Source organism: Staurois parvus, unplaced genomic scaffold (assembly GCF_062004578.1).
Source record: "Staurois parvus isolate SC_StPar_1 unplaced genomic scaffold, SC_StPar_1.0 ptg000012l, whole genome shotgun sequence".
Lineage (NCBI taxonomy): Eukaryota > Metazoa > Chordata > Amphibia > Anura > Ranidae > Staurois > Staurois parvus.
Window position 1 is genome coordinate 8155447 of NW_028317808.1, and position 18130 is coordinate 8173576.

General features: G+C 43.3%; 1 protein-coding gene across 1 annotated transcript in view; it reads left to right on the forward strand.

Annotated features, from left to right (window-relative positions):
• The first annotated feature begins 1158 nt into the window (after nt 1–1158).
• Nucleotides 1159–18130, forward strand: part of LOC149473680 (uncharacterized) — a 47362-nt gene continuing 30390 nt past the window's right edge. Inside the window, exons 1-4 of the mRNA XM_089674776.1 lie at nt 1159–1221; nt 2973–3077; nt 4319–4448; nt 17370–17426. Coding sequence (XP_089530902.1) covers nt 1159–1221; nt 2973–3077; nt 4319–4448; nt 17370–17426 — 355 coding nt within the window. The remainder of the gene's footprint in view (nt 1222–2972; nt 3078–4318; nt 4449–17369; nt 17427–18130) is intronic.

Genomic DNA, 18130 nt, shown 5'->3' on the forward strand with positions numbered 1-18130 from the left:
GTGTAAGATTGTAAGCTGTTGTGCTGCACCGCAGGCTAGCCCATACCGTACACCCATTCCATTCCTGCTCTTTTAGGGTAATAACGGGTAAAGTGTGGCAGCTTAGTTGTGCCCGCCAGTAGGTAAATTACTACACCTTCTACCTTCATCCATCAGGAGGCGCTGTGCTGTGCAGCACAAGGGTCTCAGCCTTTGGGCTGGGTGTATGTAAATTTATTGTATGTTCCCAGCATTTGTGGTTTATTTGCCACATCTAAGTAAAATCCTGGGGAGCCCACCCCGGTACACAGCTTACAGAGCCAGGCAGAAAATTCTCAGCTGAACAACACTGAGTCTAATCTGATGCAGGCAGTTTGAATCTCTGACACGTGCAGGGGGGTACCTAGTTTCTGCACATACACTGGTTTTGCTGCCCACACGCAACAACCTTCTAATAGGGTAGTGAGAAATCTTCCCTGTCTCTGCATATGTGCAGCACTTCCACAGCTCATGCACAGATGGCACTGAATTGTTCTGCCAGGACCCAAAGGCTGGGCAGAGTCTGTGAGCTCATCTGCACACGTGTGTCATAATGGTGACATCCAGGGAGCGTAACCACTTAAAGCGGAGTTCCACTCACCCTGTCAAAAAATAAGTCAGCAGCTACAAAATTGTAGCTGCTGACTTTTAAATAAACAGCCACTTACCTGTCCCGTGGTGTGTTCCCCACAGCCCGTTTCACCAGCCGTCCTGTATTTCAGGATGCTGGCATCTTCAGTGTGGGGACCCGGCTGTGATAGCTTGCAGCTTCACAGCCAGGTACCCACTGTGCATGCGCGAGTAGTGATGCTCTTCATGAATGGTCCTGTAGTCTTCTGGGACCTGTCATGTGTCCCAAAAGACTACAGGGCGGGAGGACACCATCCATTCCCCCCCAAAGGTGTCAATCCTTAATGGGGAGCAGTCCTTTAAAGCGGAACTTCCGCTTTAAGGAGGCCTACTGAAGTTCCAGTTGAAGAAGCTTTTTCTGGTTGAGGCATCAGACAGGGCTCTGTAAAAATTTGACTCCTGGCTATTATATGATGCTCTTTGTGTCGAGTTGGATGTATACCTCACCCCTAGCTTTAGAAAAACATTTATTATTCTACTTTACTAGAAAATAAAAATGGGCAGCCTAAAATGCATCTTGGTACATTGACGGAGTCCATCGAGTGCTCCATATTTGTTGCTAAGACTACTGCGGTGAGTGCAAATTCTTGTGCAGCTCTGCATAGAAACCAATAAGCTTCGAGTTTTTAGATTCTGACCCTGAATACATCTTTTGGGTCAGTGACTCAGAGTATTTAAAGCTGGACTCTGGATGAGGGGGGAAAAAACCTTGCAGTGGGTCCCTCTCCCCAATTCATGGGTAAACGGCTGTTTGCCAAGGGGATGATGAATTGGGTAATACACTTCCCTTATTCCTTACTACCGCAGGGTTGTTTCTCATCATGCAGCTATTCTCCTGAAGCTTCTTTTCTTCACTGCTCAACTGTACACAGCTCTGGGACCTCATCCTTTACATCACAGGACCAGTAGTCCTGCTTTGTACATGAGTGCACTCTGGTCCCACCAACAACCTAGGAGTGTTGGTCAGTAGAATTGATAGCTGGCTGCCGGAGGAACAAAGAATAAGGCAAGTATATCACCTTATTGATCATCCTGTAGGCAGTTAACCCTTGCACTGGAGAAGAGGGTAAAGGGCTTTTCTTCCCAGAATTCAGTTTAAATTGTCAGCACAAAACCAAGGCAGCTAGCAGTTGCAGAAGGACAGTGAAGCCGTGGCAGTCTGTATTTCTCATAAGACCAATTCTCCTTATGAAAATTCCTTTAATTGTTTAGCCTATCATGTATCTAATACTGCCTACAGAGAGAAGGCGGTTTCATCTTGAAATTACTCTTGTGTGATGATTGCATACAAATGCCTAAAGTAAAATCCTTTAATTATAGAGATTAAACTAGCTAAACCCTAAAAAGAGTTTATATTATTATAAGTCCAAGATATTGTAAATCTAAATCCATCAGATCTACTACTCTTTAGTAATTGTGCATCACTGGCTTGGTGTGTGTTTTTGATATAGTAAGAGGGAAGGGTTAAAAAAAAGCCTATTTACGTTAGACGGAAACTAGAAGTGACAAAATACTCTTTGCTTTCGGTTTTTTAGGGATGATCAGGGCTGTTCCAGTCCTGGGCCATCTCTATGGTCACCCAGCTTAATCACCGGCTCCAGTCCCTGGGGGGAACCCCTTCCTCTACCCTCTAGAAGCGATCCAGCGGCTAATTAGCCACTAGGATTGCTTTTACATTAAACAACGTTGCTGGCTGGAAATAAAAAAAAAACTAAATTGGCCTGTAGCATCATCTTGGTTTGGGCAACCACATAATCGTTGTTCTCAGTTCGTGACTGTTAGTCACTGCTCTCTGCTCTTCCCCTCTAGCACTCACTAGAGGGCTGGACAGGGGAGGGGGCAGGAGCAGCTGGCTGAGGCTCTCAACTGCCTACTGAGAGGGTAACCAAGCTACCGATCAGGCATCTGAGTGAATCCTGACATTATTGTTGGGCTCCTTGCAGAGCCTGGTGCAGCTCTGTGATGTCAGCCAACAGCTGGCTTTCTATCTATCTAAAAAAAAAGTTATGTAATTAATTTGGGTACAGTGATACATGACTGAGTAATCGCCGTTCAGAGGGTGACAGTGCTGAAATCTGAAAAATGGCCTGAACCAGAAGGGGATGTAACAGTCTGGTCTTGAAGTGGTTAATGATATATATGCAGTGTGTATGTGTACAATCAATACTACATCTGGCATTTGTTGCTGCACAACTACTAACAGTACAAACTGGTTGTGTTTTTCATGTAATAGCGTTTAGGGACAGATTGTAACTGCAGAAATTATGCACTAGTAGAAATCTCATATGAAAGGTTTAAGTTTTATGATGGTTTTAATTGAACAGAAAGAGTTTTATGATTTATTGGAATCTGCGGGCGATAAACTGGTCGTCGTGGATTTCACTACATCACGGTGTGGACCGAGCGTAAGCATTGCTCCCTTATTTGAGGTAAGATGTTCTACACTGTAGAAAGTATTTTGTTTTTCATTATTATGCATCAATTCTGTGAAAAGTAACCTTGTTTTAGGCCTGGTTCACACCCATGCATTTTTTTTTTCAGTGCATGTTCAGTTTTGCAGTTACACACTACAGTTCATTTAACATGGATTCCCATGGGTCACATTCACATCTGTTTGTTTTCCATGTGTTTTTTAGAAAGCCCCCCCCACCAACCGCAGCAGGTTGCATTTCTGGTTTCGTAGTGCTTGTGTTTTTCACTATACAGCTTGGCTTGCTTTAGAAAGTACAATGCAAGCAGACCTTACTACAATTACCAATGAATAATTTAAATTGAACCAGGATGGCTACACCCATAAATCTAAAATATTTAACAATATGACATTTTGCCTTTTTTAGTGCTTCGTTTGACATCTATACAGGGGTTAGACAAAAACCGGAAACACTAAATGATTTGCAGGTGTGAAAGTGACAACATGTTTTGCATTGAGAAAAAAAATTGTGATATAAATGGGTCTTTTGTTGGGTTTTTTTTTTTTTTTTAATCTTTCCTTTTTAGAATCACTTTAATGACTAACCCCCATTTCATGGGGGGAAAAATTGCAGAAAGTAAATAATATAGCATATACTAATTGTGACACAAACCATATTGTAATGTATTATTCAACGTTGCCTTTCTTTTTCAAACTGCAGTGCTGTGTTTTTCTGTTAAAGGCAAAGCAATACGGCAACATGGAGTTGTTCCATACACTGTTGGTGTATAGAACACACCCAGAGATTGTATGATTTCTTTCACTGGTTTTTTCAGAAGTCTTCACTAAGATGCAAGCCAAGATTTTAGGCATCCCCTACAACAAAAAATTCAGTTTTGGTGAGATGCTCCTTCTTATTAAAACCCAGCAAGTGTAACAGCTGATCAATATTAAAAAAAGGTTACTCCCATTCAGTTCTGCACAAGACATGATCTAACAAAGCTATTCTTTCACAACATAAATGGGAACACTTTGTAAAATGCTTGCTAAAGATATAAATCATACAGGGGGGATTTTTTGTTTTTTGTTTTCCATAAAAGTGCAGTTACTCCTTAGGTCCTCCTGTGGAAACAAAGAAGGCAGCCAGACTTTTCTATAAGCACACTGACCATTTTTTTTTTTTTTTTTTATTATTTACCAAATATATTACACTTTCTGAACTATTTTGATATGATTTACATTATCAACAAAAACACACAGCAGAGTGCGAGTGATATCATGCTCAAATATTTAGGGGAACATGATGCTGTTACAACAATAAGTATTCCAAAGTTCATGATTTCCCCTATCCTTGTGAACAGGCCAGAAGTGGTGAAACATGTCAAGGAAGGTTGGTTTTTGGGGGGAGACATATTGTATGCAATAATTTTTCCTGACAATCAAATACAGCAACAGGAGCCAAGTCTGGAGTGTGGCTGGCATTCTTTCATGTCTTTTGAAGGATATTCTATTCAACTGATAGGTGAAAATGGCTGCAGCCATGATCCTGGTATCATAATTTGCAGCTGGCGCTGGGCTTTACTGTAAAAGTGGTCAGAGTGGCTCCACAGCTGCCCGATCACTTTTACAGGGTGTGGAAGGGACCTGGCGCTGTGGGGAGCCCAGGAATGCTATAATTGGTTGGGCTGGCTGCAGGCCAAAGGGAGGAAAAAAAATCAGTTTGTTCCCCATCTCTGACAAATGAAGTCAAAAGCAAGGTGTATTATGTAACCTCTGGTTTAAGTTAACTAGCAGTTATCAGCTGGGCAAGCATCTGGTCAAACCAATCCTGGTTTATTCAGATGCTTTTGAGAGCAGAGGAGAGATCAGGGTTCCCTTTTGAGATCCTTCAAAGACCACCTGACACTGCAGACGCTATTACAAGGGATGTTGTTTATCCTGTATGATAACAAGAAAGTTGATCCAAAATAAAACCTTTTAAAGAAACAATGTGTAAAAAAAAAAAAATTAATTAAATATTATTATTATTATTATTACTACGAGTTTATATAGCGCCAAAGGGTTTGCTCAGCGCTGTACAATAGGGGGGACAATACATGGCACAGTACAACAACAACAAACAACGTACGAGGGGTAAGAGGGCCCTACTCTTACGAGCTTACAATCTAGGAGGGAGGGGGTAAAGGTACAGTAGGAAGTGGCTGAGGGGGATGAAGTGGTGGGAGGAATGAGGGAGGATGGCCGTTAGGTGAGGGTGGGGTAGGCTTCCCTGAAGAGATGGCTTTTGAGGGAGCGCCTGAATGTGAATAGGGAAGGCGACAGTCTGATGGATTGGGGCAGTGAGTTCCAGAGGATGGGGGAGGACCTGGAGAAGTCCTGCAGTCGTGCATGGGAGGAGGAGACCAGGGAGCAGGATAGAAGGAGGTCCTGTGAGGAGCGAAGGGTACAGGTAGGGTGGTACTTGGTGATCAGGTTGGTGAGGTAGTCAGGGGCAGTGTTGTGAACGGCTTTGTAGGTCAGGGTTAGGAGTTTAAATTTGATGCGTTGGGCAATCGGGAGCCAGTGGAGGGAGAGGCAGAGGGGGGTGGCAGAGGTGGAGCGGGTGGTGAGGTGGATGAGTCTGGCAGCTGAGTTCAGGATGGTCTGGAGCGGGGAGAGCCTGCACTTGGGTAGGCCAGTGAGGAGGGAGTTGCAGTAGTCAAGGCGTGAGATGATGAGGGAGTGTACTAGAAGTTTGGTGGTGTCTGGGGTGAGGAAGGAGCGTATCTTGGCAATGTTGCGAAGATGGAGCCTGCATGTGTTTGTGAGTGATTTGACATGCGGTTGGAGGGAGAGGTTCGCGTCAAGAATGATGCCAAGGACTTTGGCTTGCGGGGCGGGAGTGATAGTGGAGTTGTTGGTGATGATGGATAGGATGGGGGGGGGGTGTTGGCAGGGGGAAAGATGAGGAGCTCGGTTTTGGAGAGGTTGAGCTTGAGGAAATGTAGCGACATCCAGTCTGAGATGTCATTTAGGAGGTGAGTGATGCGGGCGGAGATAGTGGGGGTGAGGTGAGGGGTGGAGAGGTAGATTTGGGTGTCGTCAGCATAGAGGTGATAGTTGAAGCCGTGAGATTGTATGAGTTTGCCCAGGGAGGAGGTGTAGATGGAGAAGAGAAGGGGTCCAAGGACAGAGCCTTGGGGGACCCCAACAGAGAGGGGGAGGGAGGGGGAGGTGGCACCATTGTAGGTGACACTGAAGGAGCGTCGGGATAGGTAGGATGAGAACCAAGAGAGAGCAGTATCTCCGATGCCAAGGGAGAGTAGTTTATTAAGGAGGAGGGGGTGGTCAACTGTGTCGAAGGCCGCAGAGAGGTCCAGGAGAAGGAGGACAGAGTAGTCGCCCTTGGCTTTGGCGTTGAGTAGGTCGTTAGTGATTTTGAGGAGGGCAGTTTCAGTGGAGTGTAGGGGACGGAAGCCGGACTGTAGAGGGTCAAGGAGGTTATTGTCTGTAAGGTGGGCGCTTAGGCGATCGTAGACTATGCGTTCAAGGAGCTTGGAGGTGAGTGGCAGCAGAGAGATGGGTCTGAGGTTGTTGGGGTCCGCGGGATCCAGGGAGGGCTTTTTGATGATGGGGGTGATATGCGCGTGCTTTAGGGGGGAGGGGAATACGCCAGTAGAGAGGGAGAGATTGAAGATGTGGGTGAGGGAGCGGATGAGGGAAGAGGGGGGTGACCGGAGGAGTTGAGAGGGGATAGGGTCCAGGGGGCAGGTAGTGAGGCGGGCTTTTGAGAGGACTTTGGCGACTTCCTCAGTAGTGACAGGGCTGAGGGAGTGCAGTGCGGGGGGGGGGTTATGGTGGGCGGGGCATTGGGAGAGGAGGGGGGCAGTGCAGTTGTGAGGGCAGAGGAGGGGGGAGATGAAGGGGTGACGGGGTGAGGAGGCTAGGTGGGGAGGTAGATTGCAAGTTGACGATGTCCTTACGGATAGCGTCAATCTTGTTGTGGAAATGGGTGGCAATCTCGTGGGCGGTGAGAGAGGTACTGAGTGGAGGAGGGGGGGGGGAGAGCAGGGAGTTGAAGGTGGAGAAGAGTCAGCGGGGGCAGGAGGAGAGGGTGTTTATTAGGTTAACAAAGTAGGCCTGCTTGGCGGCGTAAAGGGAGGAGGTGTAGATAAGAAATGCAGATTTGTAGAGGGAGAAAGTATGAGGGGACCTGGTTTTGCGCCACAGTCTCTCCAGTGCGCGACTGCGACGTTTGAGGCGTTTAGTGCTGTCGGTCTGCCAGGGTTGAAGCGGTCTGGGTTTGATGATGCGTGTGGTTAGGGGTGCCAGAGAGTCTAGGGCAGCTGACAGCGAGTCATTGTACAAGGTGGTGGCTATGTCAGGACATGACAGTGGGAGGATGCTGTCGTGTAGGCAGTCGGCGGCAGAGTGGAGGGGGGCCGGGTTCAGGTTACGGAGGTTGCGGCACGTGATGGTTTGGCGTTTTTGAGGGGGGGAGTTGGGGGAAGGGGAGATGGAGAAGGTGAGGAGGTGGTGGTCGGAGAGAGGGAAGGGGGTGTTCAAGAACTGGTTGAGGGTACAGAGGTGGGAGAAGACAAGGTCCACGGTGTTCCCTCCGAAGTGGGTGGAGGATTGAGTGTGCTGTGTGAGCGCGAAGGAGGAGGTTAGGTGGAGGAATTGGGAACTAGCCGGGGTGTTATCGTTGATGGGGATGTTGAAGTCCCCGAGGATGATGGTCGGTAGCTCAGAGGAGAGGAAGAAGGGGAGCCAGGCGGCGAAGTTGTCCAGGAAGTGGGGTATGGACCCAGGAGGCCTGTGGATCACTGCGATCCTTAGGGGGGTGGGTGAGAAGAGTCGGATGCAGTGCGCCTCAAAGGAGGGGAAGGAAAGAGAGGGTGGGTTAGGGAGGACCTGGAAGGTGCTAAGCGGTGATAGGAGCAAGCCGACACCACCACCTCTGCGATCGCTCAGTCTTGGTGAATGGGTCCAGATGAGACCTCCATGGGTGAGTGCCGCAGGGGAAGTGGAGTCAGTGGCCTGTACCCAGGTTTCGGTGACTGCTAGGAGGTTGAGGGAGCGGGAGATGAAGAGGTCATGGATGGCGGTAAGCTTATTGCAAACCGAACGGGCATTCAGGAGTGCAACCGAGAGAGGGGGGATAGATATGGGGAGGAGGGGTACATGTATGAGGTTGAGGGGGTCGCGTCGGCTGGCGTGAGCAGGGGGGGCTCTAGGGGGGGTGTGAGGTGGTGAGGGGCCAGGGTTTGGGGAGATGTCCCCAGCTGATATGAGAAGGAGGAGGGTGAGGAAGGTGGCGTGGGAACGGGAGGTGTAGGAGCGCTTGGGTCTGAAAGTGGTGGCAAGTGGGTCAGCGGGGAAGTGGAGTAGCAGGAGGAGGTGGTGGGTGCCATAGTGGGGAGAGGGGAGAAGTGAGGGGGCAATATAGAGCTGCTTAGCGGGGGTGGGTGGGTAGAGGAAGGCGGTTTTAGGGATGGAGGAGAGGAGGACAAGGAGGAGGAGCGCGGGCGGCATGTTGGGGTGAGCGGGGTGCAGGAAGGGTCGGGGTGGGTGGGGGGGTGCTGGTCAGGGATGGCGAAGCAGTGTCCGAAACGCAGTGGGAGGTGGCTGGTAGTCCCAGGTGGGGTGGAGGGCAGGGGATCCCTGGTGGGATGGTGGCCGTGCTATCCCTGGTGGGTTAGTAGCGATCCCTGGAGGGATAGTGGTTAAGGGTCCCTGGTGGTTAGGGTTTCCGGTGGGTGGTGGGATCCCTGGTGGCTGGCGGTGGGATGGTGGTTGGGCTCCCTGATGGGTAGTGGGTGCCCCTGGTGGAGTACCTGATGTCCTGAAGCGTCGGGGTGGAGGTGGATCCCTCCTATGTTAGGAGGACCGTTGGTGGTGGTGGTAGCTTCCCCGGAGGAGCGGAGGCGTCCCGCTGCGATTCCAGCCACGGCCGGCAGGAAACACCGCGGCTTCGGGTGCCGTGGTAGGCCTCAAGCCGCTTCGGACCGCCGGAGCTCCGCTGGAGGGACGGAGTGTCTGTGTCCCCTTCAGGGTGTTGGTGGGGACATCGGCAGCAGGCTCAGGGGCCCGGATGGCAGCGGATCGGGCGCGGGGGCGCCGGAGCTGACGAGCACGTGGCTGCTCCGGGCGAGCTGGTACCCGGTGGTCGGGAGGGATGGACCCAGGGCCAGTGAGGGGGGCCCTGGGGAGGCTGGCTGATCGGCGGGGACCGGGGAACAGAGCAGCGGCGGCCTGGGCTGATGCCCGGCAATCCGGGTCGGCCGCGCCAGAAATCGAGGCTGCGGCTTCGGGTGCCGGGTAGGCCGCAAGTCCAAATAAATGTGCAGGTCCTGCATGCAATTGTAGCGCTATTTGTACACTCTTTGCGGCTACTGGGGTATGATGGCGCCACCTGTATAGTTATTAGGAGTAGAATCCTTATAATCTGTGTGATCAGGACAAGATCTCTAACAAACACTAGTGCCTCCACTCAATTGGGGCTTGTGGATAACAAGTGAAATCCCAACTGAGAAATGTATCATCCACATAGACAGTAATCCACACAGCATTGTATATGAAATTCCATGTGTTGAAGAAATAACATTCAGTGAACCATCCAACATAAAGTATCTTCCAAACAGGAACATTAAAGCATTAACAGTCTTTTCTGCATGTCTCAGTGAGGGGAGGCTGCAACACTTACAGTCTGAGTTCTCTCTCTCTCAGGACAATCCACACTTCCCTCTTTTTCACAAGTCTCTCCCTGATGACCTCATCCACAGTCCCCAGAGAACATAGCAGTCATATTGGAAAAGGGCAAAACAAACACTGCATAATAGAAGTATACACTGGAAAATGGGCAAAGAAATTATCACATCACTACACAATTATAATAGGTGATTGCACCACACATGTGAGGTATCACCACAAATGTTAGAGTGTAAGCAAATATCCTAGCACCAGAGCTCGTGTTTAACTCTAGAAACCTTTACAGGTTACCAGTTAAAGGAGCGCCTATGTAGAGTTTTAGGTACTGTAGTTTGTTGCCATTTCATGGGCATGCAAAACTTTAAATCTTGACGTGTTTGGTATCTGTTTACTCGGTGCAACATCTTTTATTGTATTCTACCAAAAAAATGGGTATTATATTGTGTTTGTGTGCACAAAGATGCATTTTTTTTCCCTGAAAATGTTGCATTTGAGAAATGGCTGTGCTAATATTTTGAGACCCAAAAAATTGCAGCACTCACCTTTTTTATTTTCTAGGGCCTTTGCTTTCAGAATATATATAATGTTCAGGGGTTCTGAGTAATTTCCTACCAGAAAACAAAATGCTAGTTTTAACATGAGAGATGTTAGAATTGGCCTGAACTGGAATTGGTTAAGGGCTTATGGAGGTCTATAGCAAAAACTGTTCAGTTTAGGCATAGAAGCTCAATCTATGTTTAAAAACCTGTGTTTTTTTTTCTCTTTTTCAGGAACTTTGCAAAACACATTGTGATGTACTTTTTCAATGTGTGGTATACCTAGTTCTTTTAGGTCATGGATACTTTCCACATTCTCTCTTTTGAATAACACATCCGAACAGAGATCATGATCTTCTTCTTAATACCCAACTCTAAGCTAATATATAAATCTATATAATCTTTATAATCTCCAGCTCTGGCTGCAGTAGTCATCTCTGGCATTATATACTGAAGTACCTCTACTCTACCACAATATGTCCTCAGTCAGAAAACTGAGAAAATACTGAAAGTGCAAGGTAGCTTGTACTCCTGGTGTAATTATGCAGAAAGCAATGCTCAAAAAAAAAAGGCACATACGGTGCATCTGGCCATGACCCATTTTATTTTAATTTTCTTGACAGGACTATGATTGGTCTGTTTCGGTATAATTCTTTAGAATACAGAACTGTATGAGTAATAAAACTGTAAGGATAAAATAAACATTATTTTCCATTCCAAGCTTAAGGAAATCATTGCCAAGCTGAAATGAGAGGAGCGTGTGGAACTACTAAAATCTGCCCAAATGTAAAAGACCAGCCTCCCCCTTTAGTTTTTTTGATATAATCTTATTGGGTTTTTGATATGTAAATACAAAGTACAATGCAAAACAAATGAACAATAAACAGTTGAGTACATGAACGTTCTTGTGTTTTTTTTTTATTTGTGATGTTTTAGGAAAGCAAAAGTATCAAGTCATTGTCTAAGCAACATGCATGAACTACAACAATTCCACAAAAATTGGGATTATATGTAAAATCTATATAAAAATGGTACACAATGATTTTGCAAATCTCATAAACCCATATTTTATTCACAATAGAAAACGTCAAATATTTAAACTGAGGAAATGTACAATTTTAAGAAAAAAAAATAGGGTTTTGAAATTGGTGGCAGCAATTATGCACTAATGTGACTCCATACCATCAGAGATGCAGGCCTTTGAACTGAGTGCTGACCAAGCTGGAAAGTCTCACTCCTCTTAGTCCATAGGATACAGCACCCATGGTTGCCAAAAAGAATGTAACATTTCGATTCCTCTGATTACAGCACCGTTTTCCACTTTGCAACAGACTATTTTAAATGAGCTTTGTCCCAAAGAAGATGACAGAGTTTCTGGATCATGTTCAGATATGACTTCTTTGCATGAGATAACTTTAACTTGCATTTTTAGATAGGAAGATGGACTGTGTTCAGTGATATTTATTTATATATATATATATATATATATATATATATATATATATATTTATTTTATTTTTTATTTTTTTCATGTCAGAGGACCCGAAGATCACGGATATACAATATTGCATTTTGGGCTTGTTGTTTGCACTTTACACTGTTGTTTACACTCCCCAACATCCAGTCTGCTAAAAAAAAAAAAAAAAAAAAAAAAGGGAAGGGGATTCTGTCATCCACCTGCTCTGTTTGATCAGCAGGGGGATCAGTGTACTGATCCCCTGTGGATCTAATCAGATTCCACCATGTATGAAAGGTGCCTAATGTGGTGGCCACAACTAGTGATCTGAAAATAGGGGAATGCCTAAATTGACCAGGTGTTTCCACTCCTCAATGGATGGAACGAGGGGGTACAGAGTATATAGGTTTTTGGGATTTTTTTTTTTTTTTTTTTTTCATGGGATTGAGTTGTGATATCATCCACCATGCCCAATAAGCAATATTTAGGGCAAAAGTTATATTGGCGAGACCCAGAAAGCTAATAAAGCTATATAACTTTGACCAATAGTGTTCATATAGTGACAGGTCCAAAATGAGTGAAAAAGTTGTAAACTCTGCCAGAGGACATAAAACAAAATGGTGTGAGTTGTAAATTCAGTTTCAAGAGTATAATTTTGATTAAACCATTTCTGTTGAATTAATATATGCTTTGACCAAAGATATTAAATGAACCCTTTTTTTTTTTTGTTGCAAGTAAAAAAATAAAAAATGCGTTTTTTATTTTTTTTTCGCAGGAGCCTGTAAAGCATTGCACTAGTGATCAGCAAATCGCTGGTGCCATGCACGTCTCCTGCAGACTTGATAGTATATCTGCTTGCCCGTACGGGATGTAGTAGCGTCTCCCTGTACGTCTGTCACAGGAAGGGGTGGCTACAGCATCCCTAAAAACAGGTGGAACATGTAGCATGTTCCAAAGGTGACATCCTTTAAAGGAACTGTGATAGTTCCACCTGTGCTAGAGTAAGAACTTTAACAATAGTTTACTGGGGAAATTTTATTTTATTCTGCTCAATGTGTTAGGCTAAAAAACACTGAGTTTATTTTTATTTTGGGCATGGTTATAACTCATTTACTATTAGCAAACCTGCTATATATTTTGCAGAGGGCATATTTCATCTTGAATTGGTAGCTAAAAATAAAATGGAAGTTGCTGCTTTTGGACCCCTGACAATTCCACCGTAGTATCTCAAGCTTTGATTTTAGAACACAGGTCCTCCCCTTTTTTTTTTTTTTTTTATATCTTTATAAAATGTTTTCATTACAAAAATCCATTTTATACCGATACAATTCACATATACACAAATTCCAATTCAATTATCCTATACCCTTCCACCCCCCCCCATCCAAATATCGATGCCCATATCCCAAATCCTTCCTTCCCATTCCCCCCTTCATTTCTGTCTATAACTATGTCTCTCTCTGTCTCTTTCTGTGTCTCTCATACCTAATCATACATTCCTAAACGTTCCTTCTTATACTCCCACCACTTCCAGGTATCTTTTTAGATATTTTACAATCCAACCATCTACTCCGCAATTTCCTAAATGTTTCCATTTTATCCTCCTCCATATGGTATAGCTCCTCCATTCTGTTTATATATTCAACTCTATTTAACCAGTCTGTTATTTTTGGGGGCTCTGGGGCTTGACAGAACTGGGAATAAGGCCCTTAGCTGCACTAATTAGATGGTATAGTAACCTGTTTTTATATACTTTCGCTGATGACTCAAATATGTAAAATAAACACACAGGTCCTTTTGTATGGTGATCCCAAGTATCTCCTGAATATACTGAATTATTTCCTGCCCATACTCTTGTATTTTAGGACATTCCCACCATATATGTGCCATTGTTCCCTTTTTTTTTCCACAGCCTTTCCAACATAAAGCTGAAACATCTACTTGTTTATGTGCCACACTCGGTGTAATCTACCATCTCGACAAACATTTATAATTCATTTCAACAGTGCTCATATTCATTACCTCGTGTTAATTTAAATATCGTATTCTTTTATTGCTCATTCAATTCTGTTCCCAGCTCCTTTTCCTATTTCTCTAAGCACATGGGAGGATCCATTCCCTCTAAATCAATAAGGATCTTATAAATCCTAGCGGTAGCATGTTTTTATGCCGTATTTTTTCAAAAGCATGCAGATCCTCCAGCGTTCTTAGTGGTTGTGGGAGCATTGAAACAAAATTACCTAATTAATAGTACCACCACTCATCTAATGTAAAAAATAAATCTTTTTTCCTCTTTAATTGTAGAAAAATGCACACTTTCCCCTTTTTCCATTATATCCTTCAAACGTGCATATTTATCTTTAATCCATTTCCCGGAAATTTTATCCTTCCCTGGAGGAAAGTACTCCATTCCCTCCAACGGAAATAATATTGAATTTATATTTCCATACCATTTGCTTGTGTATAATGTCCCACACTCTTAAAACTTTCCTTGTCAAAGAACTAGTACTCACATCTAATATATGAAAATTATGTGGTATCCAGATAATCTTCTCCAATGTGCCTTACTCATAGTCTTTCTTATTTACCCAACATTTCCCTTGTGAATTATATGTTCAATCTACAATTCGTGATAATATCACCGATAAATAATATTTCCTAAAATTAGGCAGATTCCATCCCCCATTTCTTTTTGCCCTACACAGTACCTCATATTTAATTCTGTTTCTTATTTACCCATATAAACTTAAGTATCGTCCTCTTTATTATCTCAAAGAAAAATCCTGGTAAATGTATTGGGAGCATATGAAACTTATACAGAATTTTTGGTACTATCACCATCTTTACCAGATTTATGCGACCTTCTGCATGCGGCAGAAGCAATGCACTTTGTAAATGGCCCCATAGTCTTGTGGGACCTGTCACGTGTCCCATAAGACTACGGGGAGGGGGGGGGCAGGACAACTCTGCAGAAGTGGGAGCGGGTACCTGTCAAATTTGGGTACTATGTCTGCAGTCTCTGGTCATCTCCTGTAGTATCTCCATAGTCTCTGGTCATCTCTTGTAGTATGTCCGCAGTCTCTGGTCATCGCCTGTAGTATGTCCGCAGTCTCTGGTCATCTCCTGTACTATATCCGCAGTCTCTGGTCATCTCTTGTAGTATGTCCACAGTCTCTGGTCATCTCCTGTAGTATGTCCACAGTCTCTGGTCATCTCCTGTAGTATGTCTGCAGTCTCTGTTCATCTCCTCTAGTATGTCTGCGGTCTCTGGTCATCTCCTGTACCATGTCTGCAGTCCATTGGTTCAGATTTTTTTTTCTTGTTTTCCTCCTCTAAAATCTAGATGCGTCTTATGGAGTGAAAAATATGGTAATTTAATCTCCACCTAGATATTTTGATCTGCTCCCCTCCTACCCGTAGTCTCATTGTGACAGGAGCATGATTAGAAATAGACATAACCTCTCTACTGAAGCTACCCAACGACTCCAGTTGTCTATGTTTGATCATTATGTAATCCAGCCATGAATACGATCTATACACTGAAGAGAAGAAGGTGTAGTCTCTTTCTCTTGGATGTTTCACTCTTCAAGTGTCAAATAATTGGTATTTTTACCAATTAACCAATTTACCAATTTTTCTGCAATTTTAATTTCCTACCACCCTCTCTCTGCATACCTGATGATGTATCCATCTATGGATCCAAACATAGGTTAAAATCTGCCACAACCAGACTACCCCTTTGAAATTCAGTAGGTCTTCTTAAGACTCCCTCCACAAATGTTACCGGGATTTTATTCGGGCAATAAATATTAACTAGTGTACCACAGGTCCTCCTTTTAATCCACTTTGTAAACACATCTGTGCTTACATATGTTTACTGAATAGGTGCACCAAGAAGCTCTGTATCTTCATTATTGTAAAGGATCACCTGCTGTTCTATCGAAGCTGTGAAGCAACACTGTGGAAAGGGACTCACGGTGGGAAAGGGCAATCTTCAAGAACAAAGACCAGCCTCCAGTGCACCAGCCAGTGCACAGATGAATCAGCAATATGCAGAAATATCTTTAGATTGGTACTGTATAACTAGCTGTTAATCCTAGGGCAGTCAAACTGATTAATTTATCATTAATCTTTAAAGTGTCACTAAACCCATGATCCCGCATTCACTATACCTGGTCTCTCACGGTACACAGAACATGGAAATGCAATTACTTTAGTAAATATAAACTGATAAATACCTTTCCTTATCAGCAGTATAGAGCAGTCTTATGACTTCTATAATTTTCCAGCAGAGCACTGGTTAATCTTGTAGGAGGAGTTTTCTTTCTTCTATGACTGTCCTATGAGTCTGCATGACCCCTGATCCTTTGTCTGGACTATGCTGATCACATGCACCCTCCCAAAGGAAACTCTCTAGAAATACGCACTAAACTGAGTATGTGCTCAGTGACTCCTAGAGCTTTGTATCATCAGCAGATGGATGGGGAACAGTAGAAGGGCAGGATCAGAGACCACATGAGCAAACAGCCTTTTGACACAATGCAAAGGAAAGGCTTAACCCCTCTAGGTTCCACAGTGAGTATAATAAGCATGCTTTAGTGCATATACAGACTGATTTTACTGCTGTGGGTTTAGTAACACTTTAATTGTTCCCTTAGTGAAAATATTACCAGCTCTAAAAGAGAATATTTTGAAGAGATCTAAATTTTTTCACTTATAATAAAAACATAATTTTGCATGAGTGCACTATCTGCCATCACAAGACCATTCATATGTGAAAAAGTGTATTCATTTTTGTTGCCTTGCTTTAAAATATACACAAAACTAAATATAAAAGCTTTGATTAAAAAAATAGCCTTGCCATGCTTCGTTCAAAAAATCATAATTTTAGTGGCTCAAAACTCCAGAATAAATTAGCAGTTTTTGTCCACAGTACCATTAGGGTTTTTTGATGTCACTGGTATTTCAACTAACACTGGCCAACGCAAAGATATTTTTGAATTGTACTTTTGTTTGAATATATAGACAAACAAAATGGAAAGAGACACAAAACAAACCCCTTTTTGTCCCTGGATATGGATATATAGATATATATATATATAATTTTACCGTCAATGTGTGAAATAGGGCATTTTGCCCATCCTGCTATACCAATAGATAATTTCACTTCCCTATAATTTTGGAGGTCCCATAATCCAGGATCAGTCACCTTTTTGAAGTCCTCCTTTCAATCTTTTTTTGTGTTTCCCCCCTACTCCTCCTTTTTTTTTTTTTCTTACTCCACTGCCTCTTCCTTGGGGATGATTTACGATGAGTTCCATGTATTTCTTGGTTCGACTATATACTTTGTGTATTTCAGACGTCATTATCTCTTTCGATGTTAGGCAATGGGTGTATAGTCCTTCGTATGTTTTATTTTTCTGTGCATGACTGCCACTGATTGTTACTGTTTATTGTTAAATCTTTGTTTGTACACATGACAGCAGTTTGCAATTTCTAAAATCAAAATAATTCCATAAAAATGTACTGAAAGGAAATGGAGCATTGTATAGAATGCCTAGGAAATCTATAGAATTCCAAAAATGGGATGCCAACAGATGAAACTCTCAATATTTCATTTATTCTATAGCAATGCCAAAAACCATCACGACAACACAGAAAATACAAGCTTTCCTTGTTGGAACAAGTACGTCAGTACCGTGTTTATTCAATAAAAATGTATTGAAAGGAAATGGGGCATTGTACAGAATTCCAAAAATGGAATGTCATCAGATGAAACGCTTAATATTTCACTTATTCTATACAATGCCAAAAGCCAAACTGGCAACATAGAAAATACTAGCCTTCCTTGTTGCAACAAGTGAGTCAGTACTGTTTTTTCCGTTTTGTTTAGTTTTGTTTTTTTCCCTCTTGTGTTTTATTTTTACTTATTTATTTATTTTTTGTAGTACTGTACTTTGTTTTGTATTTCTGCTTTCTTTTTCATATAGGTCTGTTTTTCAATAAAGGCCTTTTCATGACTCTTTTAATAATTTGCATAAATAGTACTTTTTGTTCTGTATACTGCAGTGCAGAGGTTAGGACCTGGGGTAGTAAGTGCAGATACTGGAATGCCAATCAGGATGAAAACACATATATCATGCCATAACATTATTGCATGTACTACATTGAATCCTACCTTAGAATCTAGCTGGCTACCAGCATATTTAATTTAGGAAGTAAGCTGTACAATTTCCTATCACAAATGGCACCTGTACAGGTTTTTTTGTTTAAGTTAAATTGTATGCAAACCCCAACAAAACAAAACCTCTTTTATTTGCTTCCTTTGAAATGTTAAATACATTTGTTCCATTTATGAAATAATAAATTGATCACTTTACTTTCCACATG